The sequence below is a fragment of the Oncorhynchus gorbuscha genome, linkage group LG16 (assembly GCF_021184085.1).
Source record: "Oncorhynchus gorbuscha isolate QuinsamMale2020 ecotype Even-year linkage group LG16, OgorEven_v1.0, whole genome shotgun sequence".
Classification (NCBI taxonomy): domain Eukaryota; kingdom Metazoa; phylum Chordata; class Actinopteri; order Salmoniformes; family Salmonidae; genus Oncorhynchus; species Oncorhynchus gorbuscha.
Genome location: NC_060188.1, coordinates 65094248 through 65117778, shown reverse-complemented (window position 1 = coordinate 65117778; position 23531 = coordinate 65094248). Strand labels below are relative to the sequence as shown.

Below are 23531 nucleotides of genomic sequence, written 5' to 3'. Positions count from 1 at the left end.
CTCCACAATGGACAAGCTCTGTGATTGAGGAACTTATTTAAGCAAATTGAAAACAGGAAGCTGGTATATCAGGGACAACATTTAAAGTTTTTCTTATCATTATTCTTCCTCCTATATATTGCCCTACCTTTCAGGTCTCAACTTCTGTCAAAGTTTTCATGTGGTTTTGGCACAGAGGAAAAGATAGACTGACCTTGTTGATATCCTGGAAAAGTGGTTGCCTCTCCATTGATATTATACTTTATTGGTACTATTGCTTCCCAGCATGATAGTTATAAGTGTCAAAAAACCTGTCATTCAAAGTAGTAGTAGACAGGAATAGAAAGATTATGTTGGGCTACTACAGTGTTAAATTGTTTTAAATCCATGAGTGATGATTCATTGGAAGATGGTATTTACACAACTAAACCCTTTACACCAATAGTTGTCACAAGTGCTTTAGTAGGACCTAACCTGGCCAGGACCCCAAAATATCAAGCAGAAGCTCAGTGGCAAGGAAAACTCCCTAGAAGAAACCTCGAGAGGACCCATAATCAAACATACAGTGCATTCTGAAAATATTCAGACCCCTGCCCTTGTTTCATATTTTGTTACATTACATTACAGCCTTATTCTAAAGTAGATTAAATGTAAAAAAAATCCTCATCTACACACACAGCTCACAAATTACTGCACCTGTACATAGCCCAACTATAATTTAGCCCAAACAACTACCTCTTTCCCTACTGTATTTATTTTATTTTATTTATTTATTTATTTTATTTTGTTCCTTTGCACCCCATTATTTTTATTTCTACTTTGCACATTCTTTCTGTTATGCTGGTGAATGAGGACCCAAAAGCGACTTAACAGAAACAGAGTCTTTATTCCAGTCTTTAACAAAAACGATAATCCTGGAAATTATCTCAGGAAAATACAAACAGGAAAACTGAAATCCTCTCGTCAGTAGAGAGGAACGACTGGAGACGCGACCACAGACTGCAGGTCGCTTCGGGAAGGCACAGGCCGTAGCTGACATAGACACCTGCTCACACGCAGCATCTGAAGAAGGCAAAAACACGACAGGACGGAACAAGGACACAGAACAGCAAACATCAAACAAGGATCCGACAAGGACAGAAGCGGAAAACAGAGGGAGAAATAGGGACTAATCAGAGGGCAAAATAGGGGACAGGTGTGAAAGAGTAAATGAGGTAGTTAGGAGAATGAGGAACAGCTGGGAGCAGGAACGGAACGATAGAGAGAGAGAGCGAGAGAGCGAGAGAGGGAGGGGAAGAGAGAGGGATAGAAAGAGGGAAAAAAACTAATAAGACCAGCAGAGGGAAACAAATAGAAGGGAAGCACAGGGACAAGACATGATAATCAATGACAAAACATGACAGTACCCCCCCACTCACCGAGCGCCTCCTGGCGCACTCGAGGAGGAACCCTGGCGGCAACGGAGGAAATCATCAATCAACAAACGGTCCAGCACGTCCCGAGATGGAACCCAACTCCTCTCCTCAGGACCGTAACCCTCCCAATCCACTAAGTACTGGTGACCACGTCCCCGATAACGCATGTCCACGATCTTCCGTACCTTGTAAATAGGTGCGCCCTCGACAAGGACGGGGGGACGAACGGGGGCGCGAAGAAAAGGCTTGACACAGGAGACATGGAAGACAGGGTGGACGCGGCGAAGATGTCACGGAAGAAGCAGTCGCACAGCGACAGGATTGACGACCTGAGAGACACGGAACGGACCAATGAACCGCGGAGTCAACTTGCGAGAAGCTGTCGTAAGGGGAAGGTTACGAGTGGAAAGCCACACTCTCTGACCGCGACAATACCTAGGACTCTTAATCCTACGTTTATTGGCGGCTCTCACAGTCTGCGCCCTGTAACGGCAAAGTGCAGACCTGACCCTCCTCCAGGTGCGCTCACAACGTTGGACAAAAGCCTGAGCGGAGGGAACGCTGGACTCGGCGAGCTGGGACGAGAACAGAGGAGGCTGGTACCCAAGACTACTCTGAAACGGAGATAGCCCGGTAGCAGACGAAGGAAGCGAGTTGTGAGCGTATTCTGCCCAGGGGAGCTGTTCTGCCCAAGACGCAGGGTTTCGAAAAGAAAGGCTGCGTAATATGCGACCAATCGTCTGATTGGCCCTTTCTGCTTGACCGTTAGACTGGGGATGAAAACCGGAAGAGAGACTGATGGAAGCACCAATCAAACGACAGAACTCCCTCCAAAACTGTGACGTGAATTGCGGGCCTCTGTCTGAAACGGCGTCTAACGGGAGGCCATGAATTCTGAACACATTCTCAATGATGATTTGTGCCGTCTCCTTAGCGGAAGGAAGCTTAGCGAGGGGAATGAAATGTGCCGCCTTAGAGAACCTATCGACAATCGTAAGAATCACAGTCTTCCCCGCAGACGAAGGCAGACCGGTAATAAAGTCTATGGCGATGTGAGACCATGGTCGAGAAGGAATGGGAAGCGGTCTGAGACGACCGGCAGGAGGAGAGTTACCTGACTTAGTCTGCGCGCAGTCCGAACAAGCAGCCACGAAACGGCGAGTGTCACGCTCCTGAGTAGGCCACCAAAACCGCTGGCGAATAGAAGCAAGCGTACCCCGAACGCCGGGGTGGCCAGCTAACTTGGCAGAGTGAGCCCACTGAAGAACAGCCAGACGAGTAGAGACAGGAACGAAAAGAAGGTTACTAGGACAAGCGCGCGGCGACGCAGTGTGAGTGAGTGCTTGCTTTACCTGTCTCTCAATTCCCCAGACAGTCAACCCGACAACACGTCCTTCAGGGAGAATCCCCTCGGGGTCGGTAGAAGCCACAGAAGAACTAAAGAGACGGGATAAGGCATCAGGCTTGGTGTTCTTATTACCCGGGCGATAAGAAATCACGAACTCGAAACGAGCGAAAAACAACGCCCAACGAGCTTGACGTGCATTAAGTCGTTTGGCAGAATGGATGTACTCAAGGTTCTTATGGTCAGTCCAAACGACAAAAGGAACGGTCGCCCCCTCCAACCACTGTCGCCATTCGCCTAGGGCTAAGCGGATGGCGAGCAGTTCGCGGTTACCCACATCATAGTTGCGTTCCGATGGCGACAGGCGATGAGAAAAATAAGCGCAAGGATGGACCTTATCGTCAGACTGGAAGCGCTGGGATAGAATGGCTCCCACGCCCACCTCTGAAGCGTCAACCTCGACAATGAATTGTTTAGTGACGTCAGGAGTAACAAGGATAGGAGCGGATGTAAAATGCTTCTTGAGGAGATCAAAAGCTCCCTGGGCGGAACCGGACCACTTAAAGCACGTCTTGACAGAAGTAAGAGCTGTGAGAGGGGCAGCAACTTGACCGAAATTACGAATGAAACGCCGAATAAAAATTAGCGAAACCTAGAAAGCGCTGCAACTCGACACGTGACTTAGGAACGGGCCAATCACTGACAGCCTGGACCTTAGCGGGATCCATCCGAATGCCTTCAGCGGAAATAACAGAACCGAGAAATGTGACAGAGGAGACATGAAAGGCGCACTTCTCAGCCTTCACGTAGAGACAATTCTCTAAAAGGCGCTGGAGTACACGTCGAACGTGCTGAACATGAATCTCGAGTGACGGTGAAAAAAATCAGGATATCGTCAAGGTAGACGAAAACAAAGATGTTCAGCATGTCTCTCAGTACATCATTAACTAATGCCTGAAAGACAGCTGGAACATTAGCGAGACCGAACGGCAGAACCCGGTATTCAAAATGCCCTAACGGAGTGTTAAACGCCGTTTTCCACTCGTCCCCCTCTCTGATGCGCACGAGATGGTAAGCGTTACGAAGGTCCAACTTAGTAAAGAACCTGGCTCCCTGCAGAATCTCGAAAGCTGACGACATAAGGGGAAGCGGATAACGATTCTTAACCGTTATGTCATTCAGCCCTCGATAATCCACGCAGGGGCGCAGAGTACCGTCCTTCTTCTTGACAAAAAAAAACCCCGCTCCGGCGGCAGAGGAAGAAGGCACCACGGTACCGGTGTCGAGAGAAACAGACAAATAATCCTCGAGAGCCTTACGTTCGGGAGCCGACAGAGAGTATAGTCTACCCCGAGGGGGAGTGGTCCCCGGAAGGAGATCAATACAACAATCATACGACCGGTGAGGAGGAAGGGAGTTGGCTCTGGACCGACTGAAGACCGTGCGCAGATCATGATATTCCTCCGGCACTCCTGTCAAATCACCAGGTTCCTCCTGAGAAGAGGGGACAGAAGAAACAGGAGGGATAGCAGACATTAAACACTTCACATGACAAGAAACGTTCCAGGATAGGATAGAATTACTAGACCAATTAATAGAAGGCTTATGACATACTAGCCAGGGATGACCCAAAACAACAGGTGTAAAAGGTGAACGAAAAATCAAAAAGGAAATAGTCTCACTGTGGTTACCAGATACTGTGAGGGTTAAAGGTAGTGTCTCACATCTGATACTGGGGAGAAGACTACCATCTAAGGCGAACATGGGCGTGGGCTTCCCTAACTGTCTGAGAGGAATGTCATGTTTCCGAGCCCATGCTTCGTCCATAAAACAACCCTCAGCCCCAGAGTCTATCAAGGCACTGCAGGAAGCAGCCGAACCAGTCCAGCGTAGATGGACCGACAAGGTAGTACAGGATCTTGATGGAGAGACCTGAGTAGTAGCGCTCACCAGTAGCCCTCCGCTTACTGATGAGCTCTGGCTTTTACTGGACATGAAATGACAAAATGTCCAGCAGAACCGCAATAGAGGCAAAGGCAGTTGGTGATTGTCCATTCCCTCTCCTTAGTCGAGATGCGAATACCTCCCAGCTGCATGGGCTCAGTCTCTGAGCCGGTGGGAGGAGATGGTTGAGATGCGGAGAGGGGGAACACCGTTAACGCGAGCTCTCTTCCACGAGCTCGGTGACGAAGATCTACCCGTCGTTCTATGCGGATGGCGAGTGCAATCAAAGAGTCCACGCTGGAAGGAACCTCCCGGGAGAGAATCTCATCTTTAACCTCAGCGTGGAGTCCCTCCAGAAAACGAGCGAGCAACGCCGGCTCGTTCCAGTCACTGGACGCAGCAAGAGTGCGAAACTCTATAGAGTAATCCGTTATGGATCGATCACCTTGACATAGGGAAGCCAGGGCCCTGGAAGCCTCCTTCCCAAAAACTGAACGATCAAAAACCTGTATCATCTCCTCTTTAAAGTTCTGATAATCGATAGTACACTCAGCCCTTGCCTCCCAGATAGCTGTGCCCCACTCCCGAGCCCGACCAGTAAGGAGTGATATGACGTAGGCGATCCGAGCTCTCTCTCTTGAGTATGTGTTGGGCTGGAGAGAGAACACAATATCACACTGGGTGAGAAAGGAGCGGCACTCAGTGGGCTGCCCAGAGTAACATGGTGGGTTATTAACCCTAGGTTCCGGAGACTCGGAAGACCAGGAAGTAGCTGGTGGCACGAGACGAAGACTCTGAAACTGTCCTGAGAGGTCAGAGACCTGAGCGGCCAGGGTCTCAACGGCATGACGAGCAGCAGACAATTCCTGCTCGTGTCTGCCGAGCATTGCTCCCTGGATCTCGACGGCAGTGTTGCGAGAATCCGTAGTAGCTGGGTCCATTCTTGGTCGGATCCTTCTGTTATGCTGGTGAATGAGGACCCAAAAGCGACTTAACAGAAACAGAGTCTTTATTCCAGTCTTTAACAAAAACGATAATCCTGGAAATTATCTCAGGAAAATACAAACAGGAAAACTGAAATCCTCTCGTCAGTAGAGAGGAACGACTGGAGACGCGACCACAGACTGCAGGTCGCTTCGGGAAGGCACAGGCCGTAGCTGACATAGACACCTGCTCACACGCAGCATCTGAAGAAGGCAAAAACACGACAGGACGGAACAAGGACACAGAACAGCAAACATCAAACAAGGATCCGACAAGGACAGAAGCGGAAAACAGAGGGAGAAATAGGGACTAATCAGAGGGCAAAATAGGGGACAGGTGTGAAAGAGTAAATGAGGTAGTTAGGAGAATGAGGAACAGCTGGGAGCAGGAACGGAACGATAGAGAGAGAGAGCGAGAGAGCGAGAGAGGGAGGGGAAGAGAGAGGGATAGAAAGAGGGAAAAAAACTAATAAGACCAGCAGAGGGAAACAAATAGAAGGGAAGCACAGGGACAAGACATGATAATCAATGACAAAACATGACACTTCCACTGCAAATCTACCATTCCAGTGTTTTACTTGCTATATTGTATTTACTTTGCCACCATGGCCTTTTTTTTGCCTTTACCTCCCTTATCTCACCTCATTTGCTCACATCGTATATAGACTTGTTTCTACTGTATTATTGACTGTATGTTTGTTTTACTCCATGTGTAACTCTGAGTCGTTGTATGTGTCGAACTGCTTTGCTTTATCTTGGCCAGGTCGCAATTGTAAATGAGAACTTGTTCTCAACTTGCCTACCTGGTTAAATAAAGGTGAAATAAAATAAATAAAAATAAACACACAATACCCCATAATGACAAAGCAAAAACAGGTTTAGATATTTTGGAAAATGTAATTTAAAAAATCTGAAATACCTTATTTAAATGAGTATTCAGACCCTTTGCTATTAGACTCGAAATTGAGCTCAGGTGCATTGATTATCTTTGAGCTGTTTCTACAACTTCATTGGAGTCCATCTGTGGTAAATTAAATTGATTGGACATGGTTTGGAAAGGCACACACCTGTCTATATAAGGTCCCACAGTGGCATCCATCATTTTTAAATGGAAGAAGTTTGGGACCACCAAGAGACTCTTCCTAGACCTGACCGCCCGGACAAACTGAGCAATTGGGGGAGAAGGGCTTGGTCATGAATGTGAAGAAATAGCACATTCCACCTCCCACAACCCCATGGCGTAAGTGGAAACATGAATAATTGATGATGTGGATGATAAAAATGCATGCAACTTTTGTTAAGCACTTAAGCACTACCACTTTGCACATTTTAAGGCCAGGTTCAGTGGTAACCCACGTTAATCAATAAACACATAGCTTATCATTGATTTTGTTTAGGCAGTCTGAGATGTAACTGAGTTGGAGCTGTCAAATTGGTGATCATCTGCTTTTATGGTCATTGTCACTGAAACCAAATATCCAACCCCATTAGAAGTTCCAAATGAGAAAGTGTAGGCTATATATACACTGAACAAAAATAAATGTAAAGTTTTGGTCCCATGTTTCATGAGCTGAAATAAGATCCCAGAAATTTTCCAAACTCACAAAGCTTATTTTTCTCAAATTTGGGGAACAAATCTGTTTACATCCCTGTTAGTGAGCATTTCTCCTTTGCCAAGATAATCCATCCACCTGACAGGTGTGGCATTTCAAGAAGCTGATTAAACAGCATGGTCATTACACAAATGCACCTTGTGCTGGGGACAATATAAGGCCACTCAAAAATCACCGGTCTACTAGCTGCCACCGATCCCTTTTTCTTTTCTGTTGGTTTTGTATTTATCGTTTTCACCTGTTGCTTTTTTTGGTTCATCAATGGTCTATTTCAACTTCCAGTGCCTGTCTGCTTTTGTGCTGTCTTATTCCTACTGTCAGTGGTGAAGTTGTTTTCTCCTACATAATTTGTTGTATGCTATTTCCTGGTTTTTGGAGACATACCTGATTTATGGTCATTGCCTGATTGTTGGCTAGACCAAGCGAAATAAACGCATCCATTGGAAGTATTGCTCTCTGCGCCTGACTCTACACCCACCACTTCTAGAATTCTGTGACATCTATGGTATATTGGCAATCACACAATTTAATGTCCACCTACTTTGCGGGATGGAAACAGGATTCCCCCCCAAAAACTGAACTACCAAAAAACTACCAAAACATTTATAAATTAAATAAATCAAACAACATTTCTGTAAAAAAAAAAAAATCAGATCCCTACACAGGTTCAAGGAGAACCTGGGAGGGCGGGTCTTCCGGCTCCAGTACCCCTTGCAAGTCTTCAGATGTAAAATCTTTGAGTCCCAAAACGTTTATGCCGCAGCCAGAATAATGTCCAGTTTTTTTCCACTTCTTTTAGACTTGTGCTGAACAGTTTATACCTGTGGCAATGAACACAACAAAATCCACCTTTTTAACACAGGTTTGCTGTCTGGCAGAAAACATTTACTACAGGCTGTGGTGTATCCACTACCATATCTTCAAGAGCAACACTTGTTTTCTCAATTATTTTAATCGCCTCCTTATAGGAGATTCGATTACCCACTCTAACATTTGCCACCTCAATTTCCTTCACCCTTACCGTTCTTCAGTATACTGTTCTTCAGTATACCGTTCTTCAGTATACTCTGTTCGTCTGCAAACACTTGAAACATGGCCAAATCCTTTACAATTCTTACACTGCAGTGGTTTGGGGACGAAAGCTCTTACGGCGTATCTTACATAACCAAGCTTCACATGTGTAGGTATTTGCTCTTCAGAAATACAAAGAATCAAAATAAGGCCACTCCGGGTCACTCTGACAGACCACTTTTCCAAGTGCATACTTCACCATTTTCAACACCTCAAACGGGTTTCCCAAATATGCATCCTTACTCAACAAACGCATCCCAACAAGAAGCAATTCATTATCATTTACACATGTATCCTTTAATAAAAGGTTTGACAATTTCCTTTTTGTTCCAGTTTTTTATACTACTGTTGTCCATTCAGAACATTCGTCTTCACCAAATTTACTCGATGCGCTGCTTAATTCAAACTCAGCATCCAGTTCCGCAATCTTTCAGGGACCTGCGATGTCCACTTCCCACCCCTCCCTCAAAACTTGAGAAATTTGTGGCATTTTGATGTGTGACAAAACAACACATTTTAGAATGGCATTTTATTGTCCCCAGCACAAGATACACCTGTGTAATGATCATGCTGTTTAATCATTTTCTTAATATGCCATCTGTTAAGTGAATTGATTATCTTGGCAAAGGAGAAATGCTCACTAACAGGGATGTAAACAACCTTGTGTACAACATTTTTGAGAAATATGCTTTTTGTGCAGATGGAAAATGTCTGATCTTTAATTTCAACTCATGAAACATAGAAACACAAGTGTTGGTCCTATGTTTTTAGTATATGTTGGTCTACTACAGTGTTTAACTGCTAAATGACTTAAATGTAAAATGTAAATGTTTAATTGTATGAAATCCATGAGTGATGATTCACTGGAAAATTGTCTTTACAAAACCCTTTACAACAAATAGTTGTCACGGGTGCTTCCTTAGGGCATAACCCCAAAAGAGCAAGCAGATGACACAACTTTCAGCCGTCCCAGACACCACACTACATCTCCCACAATCCGTTAGGTTGGAGTTTGCGCATTACACAAGTTACGAGGCAGGGTTTGGTTTGTTGTTGCAGAAAAAAAAGAGGTGAAGAGATTATTTAAGTGAAGCTGTCGTATGAGGTAGGCCATGTTGACTAAATAATCGATTATCTGGCTTGTTTTTGATTCAATTAGCTAAATCATGTAAAGTCGTTGTTAGCTAGCGAGACAGTTGCCGGTCATGTTAGCTTGCACCTTTTGCATTTGAACGATTTGCCTAGGTAGCTATAATTGTTTGTTTTGACACCTAATGTAGCTAGCTAATGTTACTACTGAACGTCTGTGTACTAACGTTTTTGCAAGTAGCTAGGTATGTAATTAACAACAGTTGGTTGTATAATGTTATTGCAGCTAGCTAACGTTTCAGTGTTGTCTGCCCCTAGACACAGGGACCCTTGGGGTTCCTAGAATTGAGGCAAAACAACGTTTCAATCATAACTGGCTAACAGATGGCTGGCTAGTTAGCTAGATAACGGTGTCTCTAACATCACTTGATAATGTAACTGGCTATTCAACATAAGAATGCCATGCACATACATTTCTACTGACTCTACACACACACTCACATACATGTTCGGGCTACCCTGTTTATCATATATCCTGTTGCCTAGTCAACTTACCCCTATACATATCTACCTCCATCACTCCAGTATCCCTGCACATTGTAAATATGGTATTGGAACTGACCCTGTATATAGTATGCTTGCTTAACTTTTTTTTTCTTTTTTTCTAGTATTACATTGTTGGGTTTTGAGTTTGCAAGAAAGGCATTCCACTGTAGTTGTGTATGTTACATTAACCTGAAACCTTTTAACAGCTAAAGTGAACAAGGGATTTGCAGACACTAAGTCCCTCGATCTAGGCCTGTACATGAGGTGTCCACATGCTCAAATGTGGCATGGATTTTGGGCTTGCATATAGATGTTGTTAGCTGCAAAGTGAGAGTGATAGATCTATACTTGTTCAGAAATATGCTATAACCATTTTAGAAAATTGTTTGAATAATAGTATAGGCCATATACAATGGCATGCTCTTTCTAACATTAATGTTATGAGCAAAACAAACCTGATGCTCTTTAAATCAGGGCTCTCCAACCATGTTCTTGGAGAGCTACTGTCCAGTAGTTTTTCACTCCAACCCTATTTTATATAGCGTGCCTGATTCTAATAATTAGCTGGTTGATAAACTGACTCAGGTTAGTTACAACTGGGATTGGATTGATTAGAGCGATTTTCTAGGTTAGCTAGCCAGCTATTGTCGTTCTTTTAACGCAACATAACGTAATCAACAGTGCTAGCTAGCCAGCTAGCCCCCGAATAGCAGCACTGTAGAAACTACTACACTCAACGGAACGACTTGATTAGTGTAGTGTCAACAACGCAGCCACTGTCAGCTAGCCTACAAAGTCAACAACGCAGCCACTGCCAGCTAGCCTACTTCAGCAGTACTGTATCATTTTTAATAATTTTAGTCAATAAGATTCTTGCTACGTAAGCTTAACTTTCTGAACATTCGAGACGTGTAGTCCACTTGTCATTCCAATCTCCTTGCATTAGCGTAGCCTCTTCTGTAGCCTGTCAACTATGTGTCTGTCTATCCCTGTTCTCTCCTCTCTGCACAGACCATACAAACGCTCCACACCGCGTGGCCGCTGCCACCCTAATCTGGTGGTCCCAGCGCGCACGACCCACGTGGAGTTCCAGGTCTCCGGTAGCCTCTGGAACTGCCGATCTGCAGCCAACAAGGCAGAGTTCATCTCAGCCTATGCCTCCCTCCAGTCCCTCGACTTCTTGGCACTGACAGAAACATGGATCACCACAGATAACACTGCTACTCCTACTGCTCTCTCTTCGTCCGCCCACGTGTTCTCGCACACCCCGAGAGCTTCTGGTCAGCGGGGTGGTGGCATAGGGATCCTTATCTCTCCCATGTGGTCATTCTCTCTTTCTCCCCTTACCCATCTGTCTATCGCCTCCTTTGAATTTCATGCTGTCACAGTTACCAGCCCTTTCAAGCTTAACATCCTTATCATTTATCGCCCTCCAGGTCCCCTCGGAGAGTTCATCAATGAGCTTGATGCCTTGATAAGCTCCTTTCCTGAGGACGGCTCACCTCTCACAGTTCTGGGCGACTTTAACCTCCCCACGTCTACCTTTGACTCATTCCTCTCTGCCTCCTTCTTTCCACTCCTCTCCTCTTTTGACCTCACCCTCTCACCTTCCCCCTACTCACAAGGCAGGCAATACGCTCGACCTCATCTTTACTAGATGCTGTTCTTCCACTAACCTCATTGCAACTCCCCTCCAAGTCTCCGACCACTACCTTGTATCCTTTTCCCTCTCGCTCTCATCCAACACTTCCCACACTGCCCCTACTCGGATGGTATCGCGCCGTCCCAACCTTCGCTCTCTCTCCCCCGCTACTCTCTCCTCTTCCATCCTATCATCTCTTCCCTCTGCTCAAACCTTCTCCAACCTATCTCTTGATTCTGCCTCCTCAACCCTCCTCTCCTCCCTTTCTGCATCCTTTGACTCTCTATGTCCCCTATCTTCCAGGCCGGCTCGGTCCTCCCCTCCCGCTCCGTGGCTTGACGACTCAATGCGAGCTCACAGAACAGGGCTCCGGAAGGCCGAGCGGAAATGGAGGAAAACTCGCCTCCCTGCGGACCTGGCATCCTTTCACTCCCTCCTCTCTACATTTTCCTCCTCTGTCTCTGCTGCTAAAGCCACTTTCTACCACTCTAAATTCCAAGCATCTGCCTCTAACCCTAGGAAGCTCTTTGCCACATTCTCCTCCCTCCTGAATCCTCCTCCCCCTCCCCCCCCTCCTCCCTCTCTGCAGATGACTTCGTCAACCATTTTGAAAAGAAGATCGACGACATCCGATCCTCGTTTGCTAAGTCAAACAACACCGCTGGTTCTGCTCACACTGCCCTACCCTGTGCTCTGACCTCTTTCTCCCCTCTCTCTCCAGATGAAATCTCGCGTCTTGTGACGGCCGGCCTCCCGAACAACCTGCCCGCTCGACCCTATCCCCTCCTCTCTTCTCCAGACCATTTCCGGAGACCTTCTCCCTTACCTCACCTCGCTCATCAACTTATCCCTGACCGCTGGCTACGTCCATTCCGTCTTCAAGAGAGCGAGAGTTGCACCCCTTCTGAAAAAACCTACACTCGATCCCTCCGATGTCAACAACTACAGACCAGTATCCCTTCTTTCTTTTCTCTCCAAAACTCTTGAACGTGCCGTCCTTGGTCAGCTCTCCCGCTATCTCTCTCAGAATGACCTTCTTGATCCAAATCAGTCAGGTTTCAAGACTAGTCATTCAACTGAGACTGCTCTTCTCTGTATCACGGAGGCGCTCCGCACCGCTAAAGCTAACTCTCTCTCCTCTGCTCTCATCCTTCTAGACCTATCGGCTGCCTTCGATACTGTGAACCATCAGATTCTCCTCTCCACCCTCTCCGAGTTGGGCATCTCCGGCGCGGCCCACGCTTGATTAAATATTGCGTCCTACCTGACAGGTCGCTCCTACCAGGTGGCGTGGCGAGAATCTGTCTCCTCACCACGCGCTCTCACCACTGGTGTCCCCAGGGCTCTGTTCTAGGCCCTCTCCTATTCTCACTATACACCAAGTCACTTGGCTCTGTCATAACCTCACATGGTCTCTCCTATCATTGCTATGCAGACGACACACAATTAATCTTCTCCTTTCCCCCTTCTGATGACCAGGTGGCGAATCGCATCTCTGCATGTCTGGCAGACATATCAGTGTGGATGACGGATCACCACCTCAAGCTGAACTTCGGCAAGACGGAGCTGCTCTTCCTCCCGGGAAGGACTGCCCGTTCCATGATCTCGCCATCACGGTTGACAACTCCATTGTGTCCTCCTCCCAGAGCGCTAAGAACCTTGGCGTGATCCTGGACAACAAACTGTCGTTCTCAACTAACATCAAGGCGGTGGCCCGTTCCTGTAGGTTCATGCTCTACAACATCCGCAGAGTACGACCCTGCCTCACACAGGAAGCGGCGCAGGTCCTAATCCAGGCACTTGTCATCTCCCGTCTGGATTACTGCAACTCGCTGTTGGCTGGGCTCCCTGCCTGTGCCATTAAACCCCTACAACTCATCCAGAACGCCGCAGCCCGTCTAGTGTTCAACCTTCCCAAGTTCTCTCACGTCACCCCGCTCCTCCGCTCTCTCCACTGGCTTCCAGTTGAAGCTCGCATCCGCTACAAGACCATGGTGCTTGCCTACGGAGCTGTGAGGGGAACGGCACCTCAGTACCTCCAGGCTCTGATCAGGCCCTACACCCAAATAAGGGCACTGCGTTCATCCACCTCTGGCCTGCTCGCCTCCCTACCACTGAGGAAGTACAGTTCCCGCTCAGCTCAGTCAAAACTGTTCGCTGCTCTGGCTCCCCAATGGTGGAACAAACTCCCTCACGACGCCAGGACAGCGGAGTCAATCACCACCTTCCGGAGACACCTGAAACCCCACCTCTTTAAGGAATACCTAGGATAGGATAAAGTAATCCTTCTCACCCCCTCCCCCCTTAAAATATTTAGATGCACTATTGTAAAGTGGTTGTTCCACTGGATGTCATAAGGTGAATGCACCAATTTGTAAGTCGCTCTGGATAAGAGCGTCTGCTAAATGACTTAAATGTAAATGTAAATGTAAATGGATTGGAGGGTACCTCTCCAGGAACAGGGTTGGATAACTAGCAGATTGTAACAGGCTAACGTGATGCTCCATTTGCCATAAACAGCCAGTAGCAGTAGTGTAAAAATAAATAGAGGGGTGGTGTCAATGTAAATAGTCCGGGTGGCCATTTGATGAATTGTTAAGCAGTCTTATGGCTTGGGGGTAGAAGCTGTTAAGGAGCCTTTTGGTCCTGGACTTGGCGCTCCAGTACCGCTTGCTGTGTGGTAGCAGAGGGAACAGTCTATGACTTGGGTGACTGGAGTCTTTGACCATTTTTTGGGCTTGCCTCTGACACCGCATAGTATATAGGTCCTGGATGGCAAGAAGCTTGGCCCCAGTGATGGGCTGTACACGCTACCCTCTGTAGCTCCTGACGATCAGATACTGAGCAGTTGCTATGCCAGGTGGTGATGCCAACTGGTCAGGATGCTCTGTGGTGCAGCTGTATACGTTTTTGAGGATCTGGGGACTCATGCCAAATCTTTTCAGTCTCCTGAGGGGGAAAAGGTGTTATCGTGCCCTCCTCACAACTGTCTTGGTGTGTTTGGACTAGAGGTCGACCGATTCATCGGAATGGCCGCCGATTTAAAAATATATATTTATATTTTTAAAGATATTATTATTATTTAAATGGGCAAGTCAGTTACGAGCACATTCTTATTTTCAATGACGGCCTAGGAACGGTGGTTTAACTGCCTTGTTCAGGGGCAGAAGGACAGATTTTCACCTTGTCAGCTCGGGGGATTCAATCTTGCAACCTTACAGTTAACTAGTCCAACGCAATAACAACCTGCCTCTCTCGTTGCACTCCACAAGGAGACTGCTTGTTACACGAATGCAGTAAGGTAAGTTTCTAGCTAGCATTAAACTTATCTTGTAAAAAATATTTGATCATAAACACTAGTTAATTACACATGGTTGATGATATTACTAGATATTATCTAGCGTGTCCTGCGTTGCATATAATCTGACTGAGCATACAAGTATCTAAGTATCTGACTGAGTGGTGGTAGGCAGAAGCAGGCGCATAAACAATCATTCAAACAGCACTTTCGTGCATTTTGCCAGCAGCTCTTCGTTGTGCCTCAAGCATTGTGCTGTTTATGACTTCAAGCCTATCAACTCCCGAGATGAGGCTGGTGTAACCGAAGTGAAATGGCTAGCTAGTTAGCGCGCGCTAATAGCGTTCCAAACGTCACTCGCTCTGAGCCTTCTAGTAGTTGTTCCCCTTACTCTGCTTGGGTAACGCTGCTTCGATGGTGGCTGCTGTTGTTGCTGGTTCGAGCCCAGGGAGGAGCGAGGAGAGGGACGGAAGCTATACTGTTACACAGGCAATACTAAAGTGCCTATAAGAACATCCAATAGTCAAAGGTTAATGAAATACAAATGGTATAGAGGGGAATAGTCCTATAATTCAGAACTTCAATCTAAAACTTCTTACCTGGGAATATTGAAGACTCATGTTAAAAGGAACCACCAGCTTTCATATGTTCTCATATGTTCTGAGCAAGGAACTGAAACATTAGCTTTCTTACATAGCACATATTGCACTTTTACTTTCTTCTCCAACCCTTTGTTTTTGCATTAATTAAACCAAATTGAACATGTTTCATTATTTACTTGAGGCTAAATTGATTTTATTGATTTATTATATTAAGTTAAAATAAGTGTTCATTCAGTATTGTTGTAATTGTCGTTATTACAAATATATTTTTTTAATCGTCCGATTAATCGGTTTTGGCTTTTTTGGTCCTCCAATAATTGGTATCGGCGTTGAAAAATCATAATCGGCCGACCTCTAAGTACATTATTAACTTCAGAGGTGAATGTATCAAACCAGTTGCCATGATAAGTTTCTTGTTGTGCACTCTCAAACAATAGCATGGTATTTGTTCATTGAAAATAAGAATGTGTTTTTAACTGACTTGCCTAGTTAAATAAAGGTATTAAAAAATAAAAACAGTCGGCACATCGGCGCCCACAAATACCGATTTCCGATTGTTCGGCCCTAATTAAGTCGGCCATTCCGATTAATCGGTCGACCTCTAGTACTTACATTCAGTAATCTTGCTCTAATTTGTCATCCTGAGGGTCCCAGAGATAAAATGTAGCATAGTTTTGTTTGATAGAATACATTTCTATATTCAAATGTAGGAACTGGTTTCTTCAGTTTGAACCCCTGCTGTGTCTGGACAAAATAAATGAAAAAAAATAGGTAAAATCATGACTGCGGTGATCTTCAAGTCGGAAAGTAGGAGCTCTAGAAAGATGCCTGAGTTTCTTAGTTGAATAACTGTTCAAAACTATTTTCCCCAGTCGAAGGTCATTTTTTCCCCTTGAGTTCCCAGTTGTCTTCCAGGAACATACATCTTTGTATGTTTCTAGGTTGTCTTGAATGCACTGAAGTCGGAAGTCCGAGATTTCAGAGTTCCCAGTTGTCCAGAACGCAGCATAAGGGTTGGAGAGCCCTGCTCTAAATATTTAACTGTGTGATGTGACTGGTGATGTCACTGGTTGCTTGGTGTGCTCCTCCTTGCCATTAATAAAAACTTCCCTAAATAGAGGCTGAATAACATGCTCTTTAACATGAGACTTGGAGCAAAGTGAACCTGCTGCTCTCCGTAACTGTTCTCCTGTGTGGTGTGATGTCACAGGTTGCTAGGTGTGCCCTCCGTGCAATGAGAGTTGACCGGGTCCCCAGCACCCCCTCCTGCAGTTGATGGATCTGCAGCTGGTCTGGAGATGACAGACAGTGTCAGGGCCTTCCTCCGTAATGTTGCGACGGTCAGACAGCAACCCAACACACCCCACCCCGTCTGTCCACACACAAGTGATAGGCCTACACATGGAGTTAAAGGAGGGTACAGCTATCATGAGTCTGAATCATGAGCTGGTGAACCAACTAGCAAGCTCTGTTTAGATCCATTGGGAATTATGTTCTAGTTAAATTGATGCCATCCACTCGGCCCATTAGACATGTTTTTACACTAGACAAATTAAACATTATAATAAAGTTTAAGCTTTTTCTTTCGTGTTTTTTCTTATTTGCCTTAGCGCAAACGTTGCTTTCGGGCAAAACCATAGTAGCCTACATTTAATGGCTTAACCAAATGTTTACCCTTGTTGTTTACCTTGACCCTCATTACCTTACTTCCAGATGAAGATCTCCTCCACAAAAGCAGTACAAAGATTAGCCTTGTTTTTTTGGTATAGTTCAAGTGTTTTTAGTTCAACTGTGCTACTTGGTAAGCAAGTGAATTTAAGCACAAGTTACCTGACTTCAATGATATTAAGATACATTTTGTATTTGCAACACTGCTTTGGTATTAAAAGGAACTTTTCCACCCATGTACGTATACACATACCAAGTCTAACATACAGTGTAGTGATCAACATTACAAGAATGTGCTGTGTTGATTTTCTTCATAAGGCATTTACCCCAGTCTCACTTTGAATTTTCTGTGTGTCCTACAGGGGATTAAGGACTCCATTTTGGGGATCGGAACTATCTCCAAGTTGGATGCCCGCATCCAGCAGAAAAGGGAGGAGCAGCGAAAGAGGAGAGCCAGCGGGGCCCTGGCTCAGAGACGGGCCCAGAGTGAGGAACGCAAACAGGAGAGGTAGACACTGTCAATTACGACTTTAATACCCTATTCACACTGCCGAGCCAAGCTGGACTGGTTTCAAAACCCCCAGTTTTTGGAACCGTGCTGGAAGGGGTGGTGTAGAAGAAAAAAAATCAGACAGCACATTTCTGTTTTGGTTGGCACGATATTGTGGGTATAAAAAAGGGTATATGCGTTTTCTCTCTCAGCCTGAGGAGCTATTTGATACATAATCATAAAAGGGTATTTTTAACATTCCTCCCTATCTAACCTGATATGCTCTTTCTAGTTGTGACGGGTTCATATTAAAAAACTTTAACATGGATCGTTGTGTGCTGTCCAGTGTGAACAGTAGGCTTAGGCCTATACCTTTTTTGTGCTTATTAATGACAATGGTGAGTGATAATGTGTAGTCATACTCTCTCTTTCAGTGAACCCAAATTAGCCAGTAGGATTTTTCAGTGCTGTGCGTGGAATGGGGGAGTGTTTTGGGTAAGAAATATACTTTTCTATATTTTAAAACTGTTTGAAAAATGCATATCATGCAAATACTGATTTTGCTAAGAGAGGGGCAGAGAAGTAATACTACACCAACATTGTTCATGTTAGTAATCCCTCCAAATGTTTTTGCAGCTCAGTCTGTTCCTCTTCTATCGGGTGTTTATTCCACTGCTGCAGACTCTGACAGCAAGAATTATCGGTATGCCTGGCTGGAACTATGGGGTGGGTTCACTCCATTATCACATGCTTCATAGTGATTTGTTAACAACAGTGGTAAAACCTGTCACTCAAAGAGACATTTCTTGACAGGTGACCCTTCACTCCATGGTAACGTGTGGTCCTGGCTGGAGTTCATATTGACTTCCGTGTTCAGTGCTCTCTGGGTGCTCCCTCTGTTTGTGCTCAGCAAGATAGTCAACGCCATTTGGTTCCAGGTGAGGCCTCTGTTAGTACACAGGTGATGACGTAGATGTTTTGTGGTTGTCGTTGTAACAAGGGTGGGATATAGCTGGTCAAGGACAACTGTTGCTCAGTTGGCACCGGAGAGCACTAGTCGTACAGTGGCTTGCGAAAGTATTCACCACTTTGGCATTTTTCCTATTTTGTTGCCTTACAACCTGTAATTAAAATAGATTTCTTTGGGGTTTGTATCATTTGATGTACACAACATGCCTACAAATTTAAAGATGCAAAATATTTGTTGTGAAACAAAAAATAAGACAAAAAATAACTTGAACTTGTGCGTGCATAACAATTACCCCAAGAGACTTGCAGCTGTATGTCTCAAAAGCTTGGCATATCTAGCCACTGGGATTTTTGACAATTCTTCAAGAACTGCTCCAGCTCCTTCAAGTTGACATTAAATGTTTCCCCTTAAAGTGTTGCTTTAGCAGCATGCTTAGGGTCATTGTCCTGCTGGAAGGTGAACCTCCGTCCGTCTCAAATCTCCGGAGGACTGAAACAGGTTTCCCTCAAGAATTTCCCTGTATTTAGTGCCATCCATCATTCCTTCAACTCTGACCAGTTTCCCAGTCCCTGCCAATGGAAAAACATCCCCACAGCATGGTGCTGCCACCACCATACTTCAGTGTAGGGATGGTGTTCTCGGGGTGATGAGAGGTGTTGGGTTTGTGCCAGAGATAGCGTTTTCCTTGATGGCCAAAAAGCTCAATTTTAGTCTCATCTGACCAGAGTACCTTCTTCCATATGTTTGGGGAGTCTCCCACATGCCTTTTGGCGAACACCAAAAGTTTCGCCAAAAAGCAACGGCTTTTTTCTGGCCACTCGTCCGTAAAGCCCAGCTGTGTTAAGTGTACGGTTTAAAGTGGTCCTATGGACAGATACTCCCATCTCCGCTGTGGAGCTTTGCAGCTCCTTCAGGGTTATCTTTGGTCTCATTGTTGCCTCTGATTAATGCCCTCCTTGCCTGGTCCGTGAGTTTTGGCGGGTGGCCCTCTCTTGGCAGGTGTGTTGCGGTGCCATATTTTTTCTATTTTTTAATAATGGATTTAATGGTGCTCTGTGGGATGTTCAAAGTTTGTGATATGTTTTAATAACCCAACGCTTATCTGTACTTCTCCACAACTTTGTCCCTGAACTGTTTGGAGAGCTCCTTGATCTTCATGGTGCCGCTTGCTTAGTGGTGTTGCAGACTCTCGGGCCTTTCAGAACAGGTGCATATATACTGAGATCAAGTGACAGACAATGACACATAGATTGCACATAATTGATTATGTGACTTCTAAAGGTAATTGGTTGCACTAGATCTTATTTAGGGGCTTCATTGCAAAGGGGGTGAATACATATGCATGCACCAATTTTCCGTTTTTTATTTTCTATTTTTTTTTAAACAAGTTTTTATTTTTTTCACTTCACCAATTTGGACTATTTTGTGTATGTCCATTACATGAAATCCAAATAAAATATCCATTTAAATTATAGGTTGTAATGCAACAAAATAGGAAAAACGCCAAGGGGGATGAATACTTTTGCAAGGCACTGTATATCCTTAGTTTTATCATAAACCAATTGCGGTCTCTGTTGACAATGTTTATAGCTTTCCAGCAATGTTCAGGCGATGGAGTAGTGGCTTTAATACAGTTGAATGAATGCTTGGCTATGCTTTCCTTTTTGTCTCACAGCAGTAACGGATTTCCAATGTGTTATTGCTATGCTATCTATATTCCCTTCCAGTGTTTTTACACTGTTATTGCCCGAGGATATTTTGAGATGATAACATATGTCACACAGTGAAACAGGAGGTTAACATGCCCTCTGGTTGTCTGCTGTAGGACATAGCTGACCTGGCATTTGAGGTGTCTGGTCGGAAAGCCCAGCCCTTCCCCAGCGTCAGTAAGATTATCGCTGACATGCTCTTCAACCTCCTCCTCCAGGCCCTCTTCCTCATTCAGGTAGTACAGCAATTGACGTTCCCATGTGTCTTCAAGTTCACAAAGAAGGGTTCACTAAGGTTATATTGAAATTAAAACATACAGGGGTCTTCGGGATCAACGCTGAGAGCTCTAATTCATTACATCCATTGGTTGAAGTTAATAGTAAATCTATTAGCTCATCATCTTGTCTTTGTTGTGGTCCACTAGGGTATGTTTGTGAGTCTCTTCCCCATCGATGCCATTGGACAGATGGTCAGCCTTCTTCACATGTCTTTGCTCTACTCCCTCTACTGCTTTGAGTATCGCTGGTTCAACCATGGTGTGCCTCTTTTCTACTCAGATGTTTTTCTTCTCAAAGTATTTTGCTCATTTTAGGTAATAGGAACTGAGCAGAATCTCAACCCATTTGTAACCGTTTCATCCAAGGCATTGAGATGCACCAACGGCTGTCCAACATTGAGAGGAACTGGCCCTACTACTTTGGCTTTGGTCTCCCCATGGCTCTATTGACTGCTCTCCCCTCTTCATATATTATAAGGTAACGCCACTTGTAGCCCCTCTTTCAATCCAAACACGAGACTCTTACAATATGCAGACTTTCAGTTCTGATATACCAAATCATTTGAATGATCCACTCAAATTATATATTTTTCTGCTTTAGTGGCTGTCTATTCTCCATCCTGTTTCCTCTGTTCATCATCAGCGCTAACGAGGCCAAGACCCCAACAAAGTTATAGTGAGTATGGTGCACTGCAAGCCTAACAATGACCAGTGATCAAATGGATTCACTTGTGTAAAAAGAACCAGTGAAATCCTCTTCCCTGCTCACTCACTCTTTCCTCCCGTGTCTTTTCCACACAGTCACTTCCAGCTGCGCCTCTTCTCTCTGGTTGTGCTGATTAGCAACAAGCTGTTCCACAAAACGGTCCACCTACAGTCGTCCTTGACTTTGTCCACCTCCACCGAGAAGCTGCCCCCCTCTCCCCACGCCTCACCTGGCCGCCAGAGACCCCTACCCTCCCAGTGATGGGCGACAAAGGAGCAGCTCAGCAACTGCTTAGTAAACAAATGGAGGAGCAGTTGACTCTTTCTGTGGACAGGAAGAGGAATGATGTTTGTTTGGTTAAAGGGGGGTTTTATGTAATTTTAATGACTCTACCACAGTCCTTCATATTCTTTTGGAGCACCTGCAAGGTGTGTTTTTAATGTGAATGACGAATGAGATTTGACTGCCCTGTCCCTCACACTCAAACACACAGGTTATTATATATTTTTCTCATTTATTTTGTTTAATAGTTCTTTTTATGTATGATGTGCCATTTGAGAGCTTTAAATACAGCACAAGCTGTCATATACATTGTTTTTTTCTGCTCTTTTCAATTCCAACTCCAATGTTTGCTATCTTATTGTTTGTTTAATCTGTTTATAACCCAGTGACTGATCACAGACTGATTTGTATAAAACACTGGATGTGGAAGAGAAAAAGGAAAAGGTTACATTTTTGCCAGGACTGATGTTATCAATGATTGACTTGGATTGAAATACGTGCCGTGCCTGTGTTCATTTTTGGTGACGGTACTGTTTTGGTGCAGGAGCTCCACAATATTTCTGAGATAATATTTTATAAGAGAAACAGGAGCTCAAGCAGTAGAAAACATGTGTGACCCAAAGACGCCTGTTCGGCTTTTCAATTGAAGGGGGTGACGTGTGCGATGTTCAAAAGTAAAGCACAAGTGTAATTTTTTCTGTGTTGCAAGTGACATTCCTTTCACCCTGATAGGATGCTGTCTTGTTCATGAATAGCTGTTTCGTTATAAAGCCAGGGTGACACTGCTACTCCTCTGCCCCAGGGATAAGCTTGTGCGGTGAAAACAAAGGGACACTTTATTTATTCCTATACGGGCTTTATTTAGAGGAATCTTAATTTTTACGCTTTCAGCATGGTAGCTGGGCCTGTATCCATGTAGGCTGCAAAATACCAATTAGTGGAAAAAAGATCAGAATTGGGTTGCCTGTGTAAACACAGCCAAAGTGTCGCAGATCTAGGATCTGTCCATACAATCTTATATTCATTATGATCTAAAAGTCCAAACGGATGCTAGATCAGCACTCCTGATCCGCAACGCTTTGTGGATACAGGCCCTGATCTAAACCTCACACTACCAAGGAAGAGTATCCTTACCTAAAAAAATCAAAATATGAAATCACTGGTTGTTGTGTGGTGATAAGTGAAGTTGGCTGTTTTAAGGAAGCGGTTTTCTATAGGGGTGTATTAAACTGCGTTTACACAGGCAGCCCAATTCTGATATTTTTTTCACTAATTGGTATTTTGACCATCTCTGAAAAAGATTTGATGTGATTGGTCGAAAGCCCAATTAGTGGAAAAAAGATCAGAATTGGGCTGCCTGTGTAAACGCAGCATTAGACAGACAGGTGAAGCTGTCTGTCTGCTGCTGGGTCAGATCAGATGAAACTGCCAAACTTCTTTACTACTCTGTTTGATTTACTTCTGCTTCAAATCAATTGCACACCAAGGACTGTAGTGTAGGAACTAGGAAGATGTCACTGAGCTGAACTTCTGACAGATTTTCTCTTGAAGTAACAGACAGGGGAGAAACCCTCTGTGTTTATGTTCCCCCATGAGCAGTGGCAAATACAAACAGCCTGTAGGGGCTTCTTGTTTTACATGATGTCACTTGGCTCTAATGTTCAACCAAACCTCACCAAGGGGATTACCATCATCTAGCTTTCACCTAGTCATTAATCTCATGGGTTGCGGGGGAAGGGGAAGTGTTTTTTAAACGGTATGTAGTAATTGTAAGAAGCATAGTGTTTATGTATGCAGATTGATATTTGTGAGGTTGGAGTAAAAGTATTGCCTAAATAAAATTGGTCAGTATACACTACATCTACTTGGAAGTAATCTTGATTGACCCCAATTTATTTAGT

General features: G+C 44.8%; 1 protein-coding gene across 2 annotated transcripts; it reads left to right on the top strand.

Annotated features, from left to right (window-relative positions):
* Positions 1-9302: 9302 nt before the first annotated feature.
* LOC123999596 (etoposide-induced protein 2.4 homolog) lies at positions 9303-23490 on the top strand. 2 transcript variants are annotated; one of them, XM_046305510.1, is made up of 11 exons: positions 9303-9455; positions 16738-16867; positions 17558-17703; positions 18120-18180; positions 18322-18388; positions 18499-18623; positions 20481-20600; positions 20790-20901; positions 21009-21120; positions 21244-21318; positions 21444-23490. In XM_046305510.1, the coding sequence occupies exons 2-11, from the start codon at positions 16826-16828 to the stop codon at positions 21607-21609; spliced, it is 1026 nt and encodes a 341-aa protein (XP_046161466.1). In that variant the 5' UTR covers positions 9303-9455; positions 16738-16825; the 3' UTR covers positions 21610-23490. The 2 variants fall into 2 exon arrangements, with proteins under 2 accessions (XP_046161466.1, XP_046161467.1); XM_046305511.1 differs by lacking the exon at positions 9303-9455 and adding an exon at positions 9476-9595.
* Positions 23491-23531: the final 41 nt, after the last annotated feature.

Coding starts and splice junctions, on each gene's coding strand:
- LOC123999596 (XM_046305510.1), top strand. CDS start 16,826: ATGACAGACAGTGTCAGGGCCTTCCTCCGTAATGTTGCGACG. Junction 17,704..18,119: donor GAGGAACGCAAACAGGAGAG/GTAGACACTGTC, acceptor TCTCTCTTTCAG/TGAACCCAAATTAGCCAGTA. Junction 20,902..21,008: donor GTATCGCTGGTTCAACCATG/GTGTGCCTCTTT, acceptor GTTTCATCCAAG/GCATTGAGATGCACCAACGG.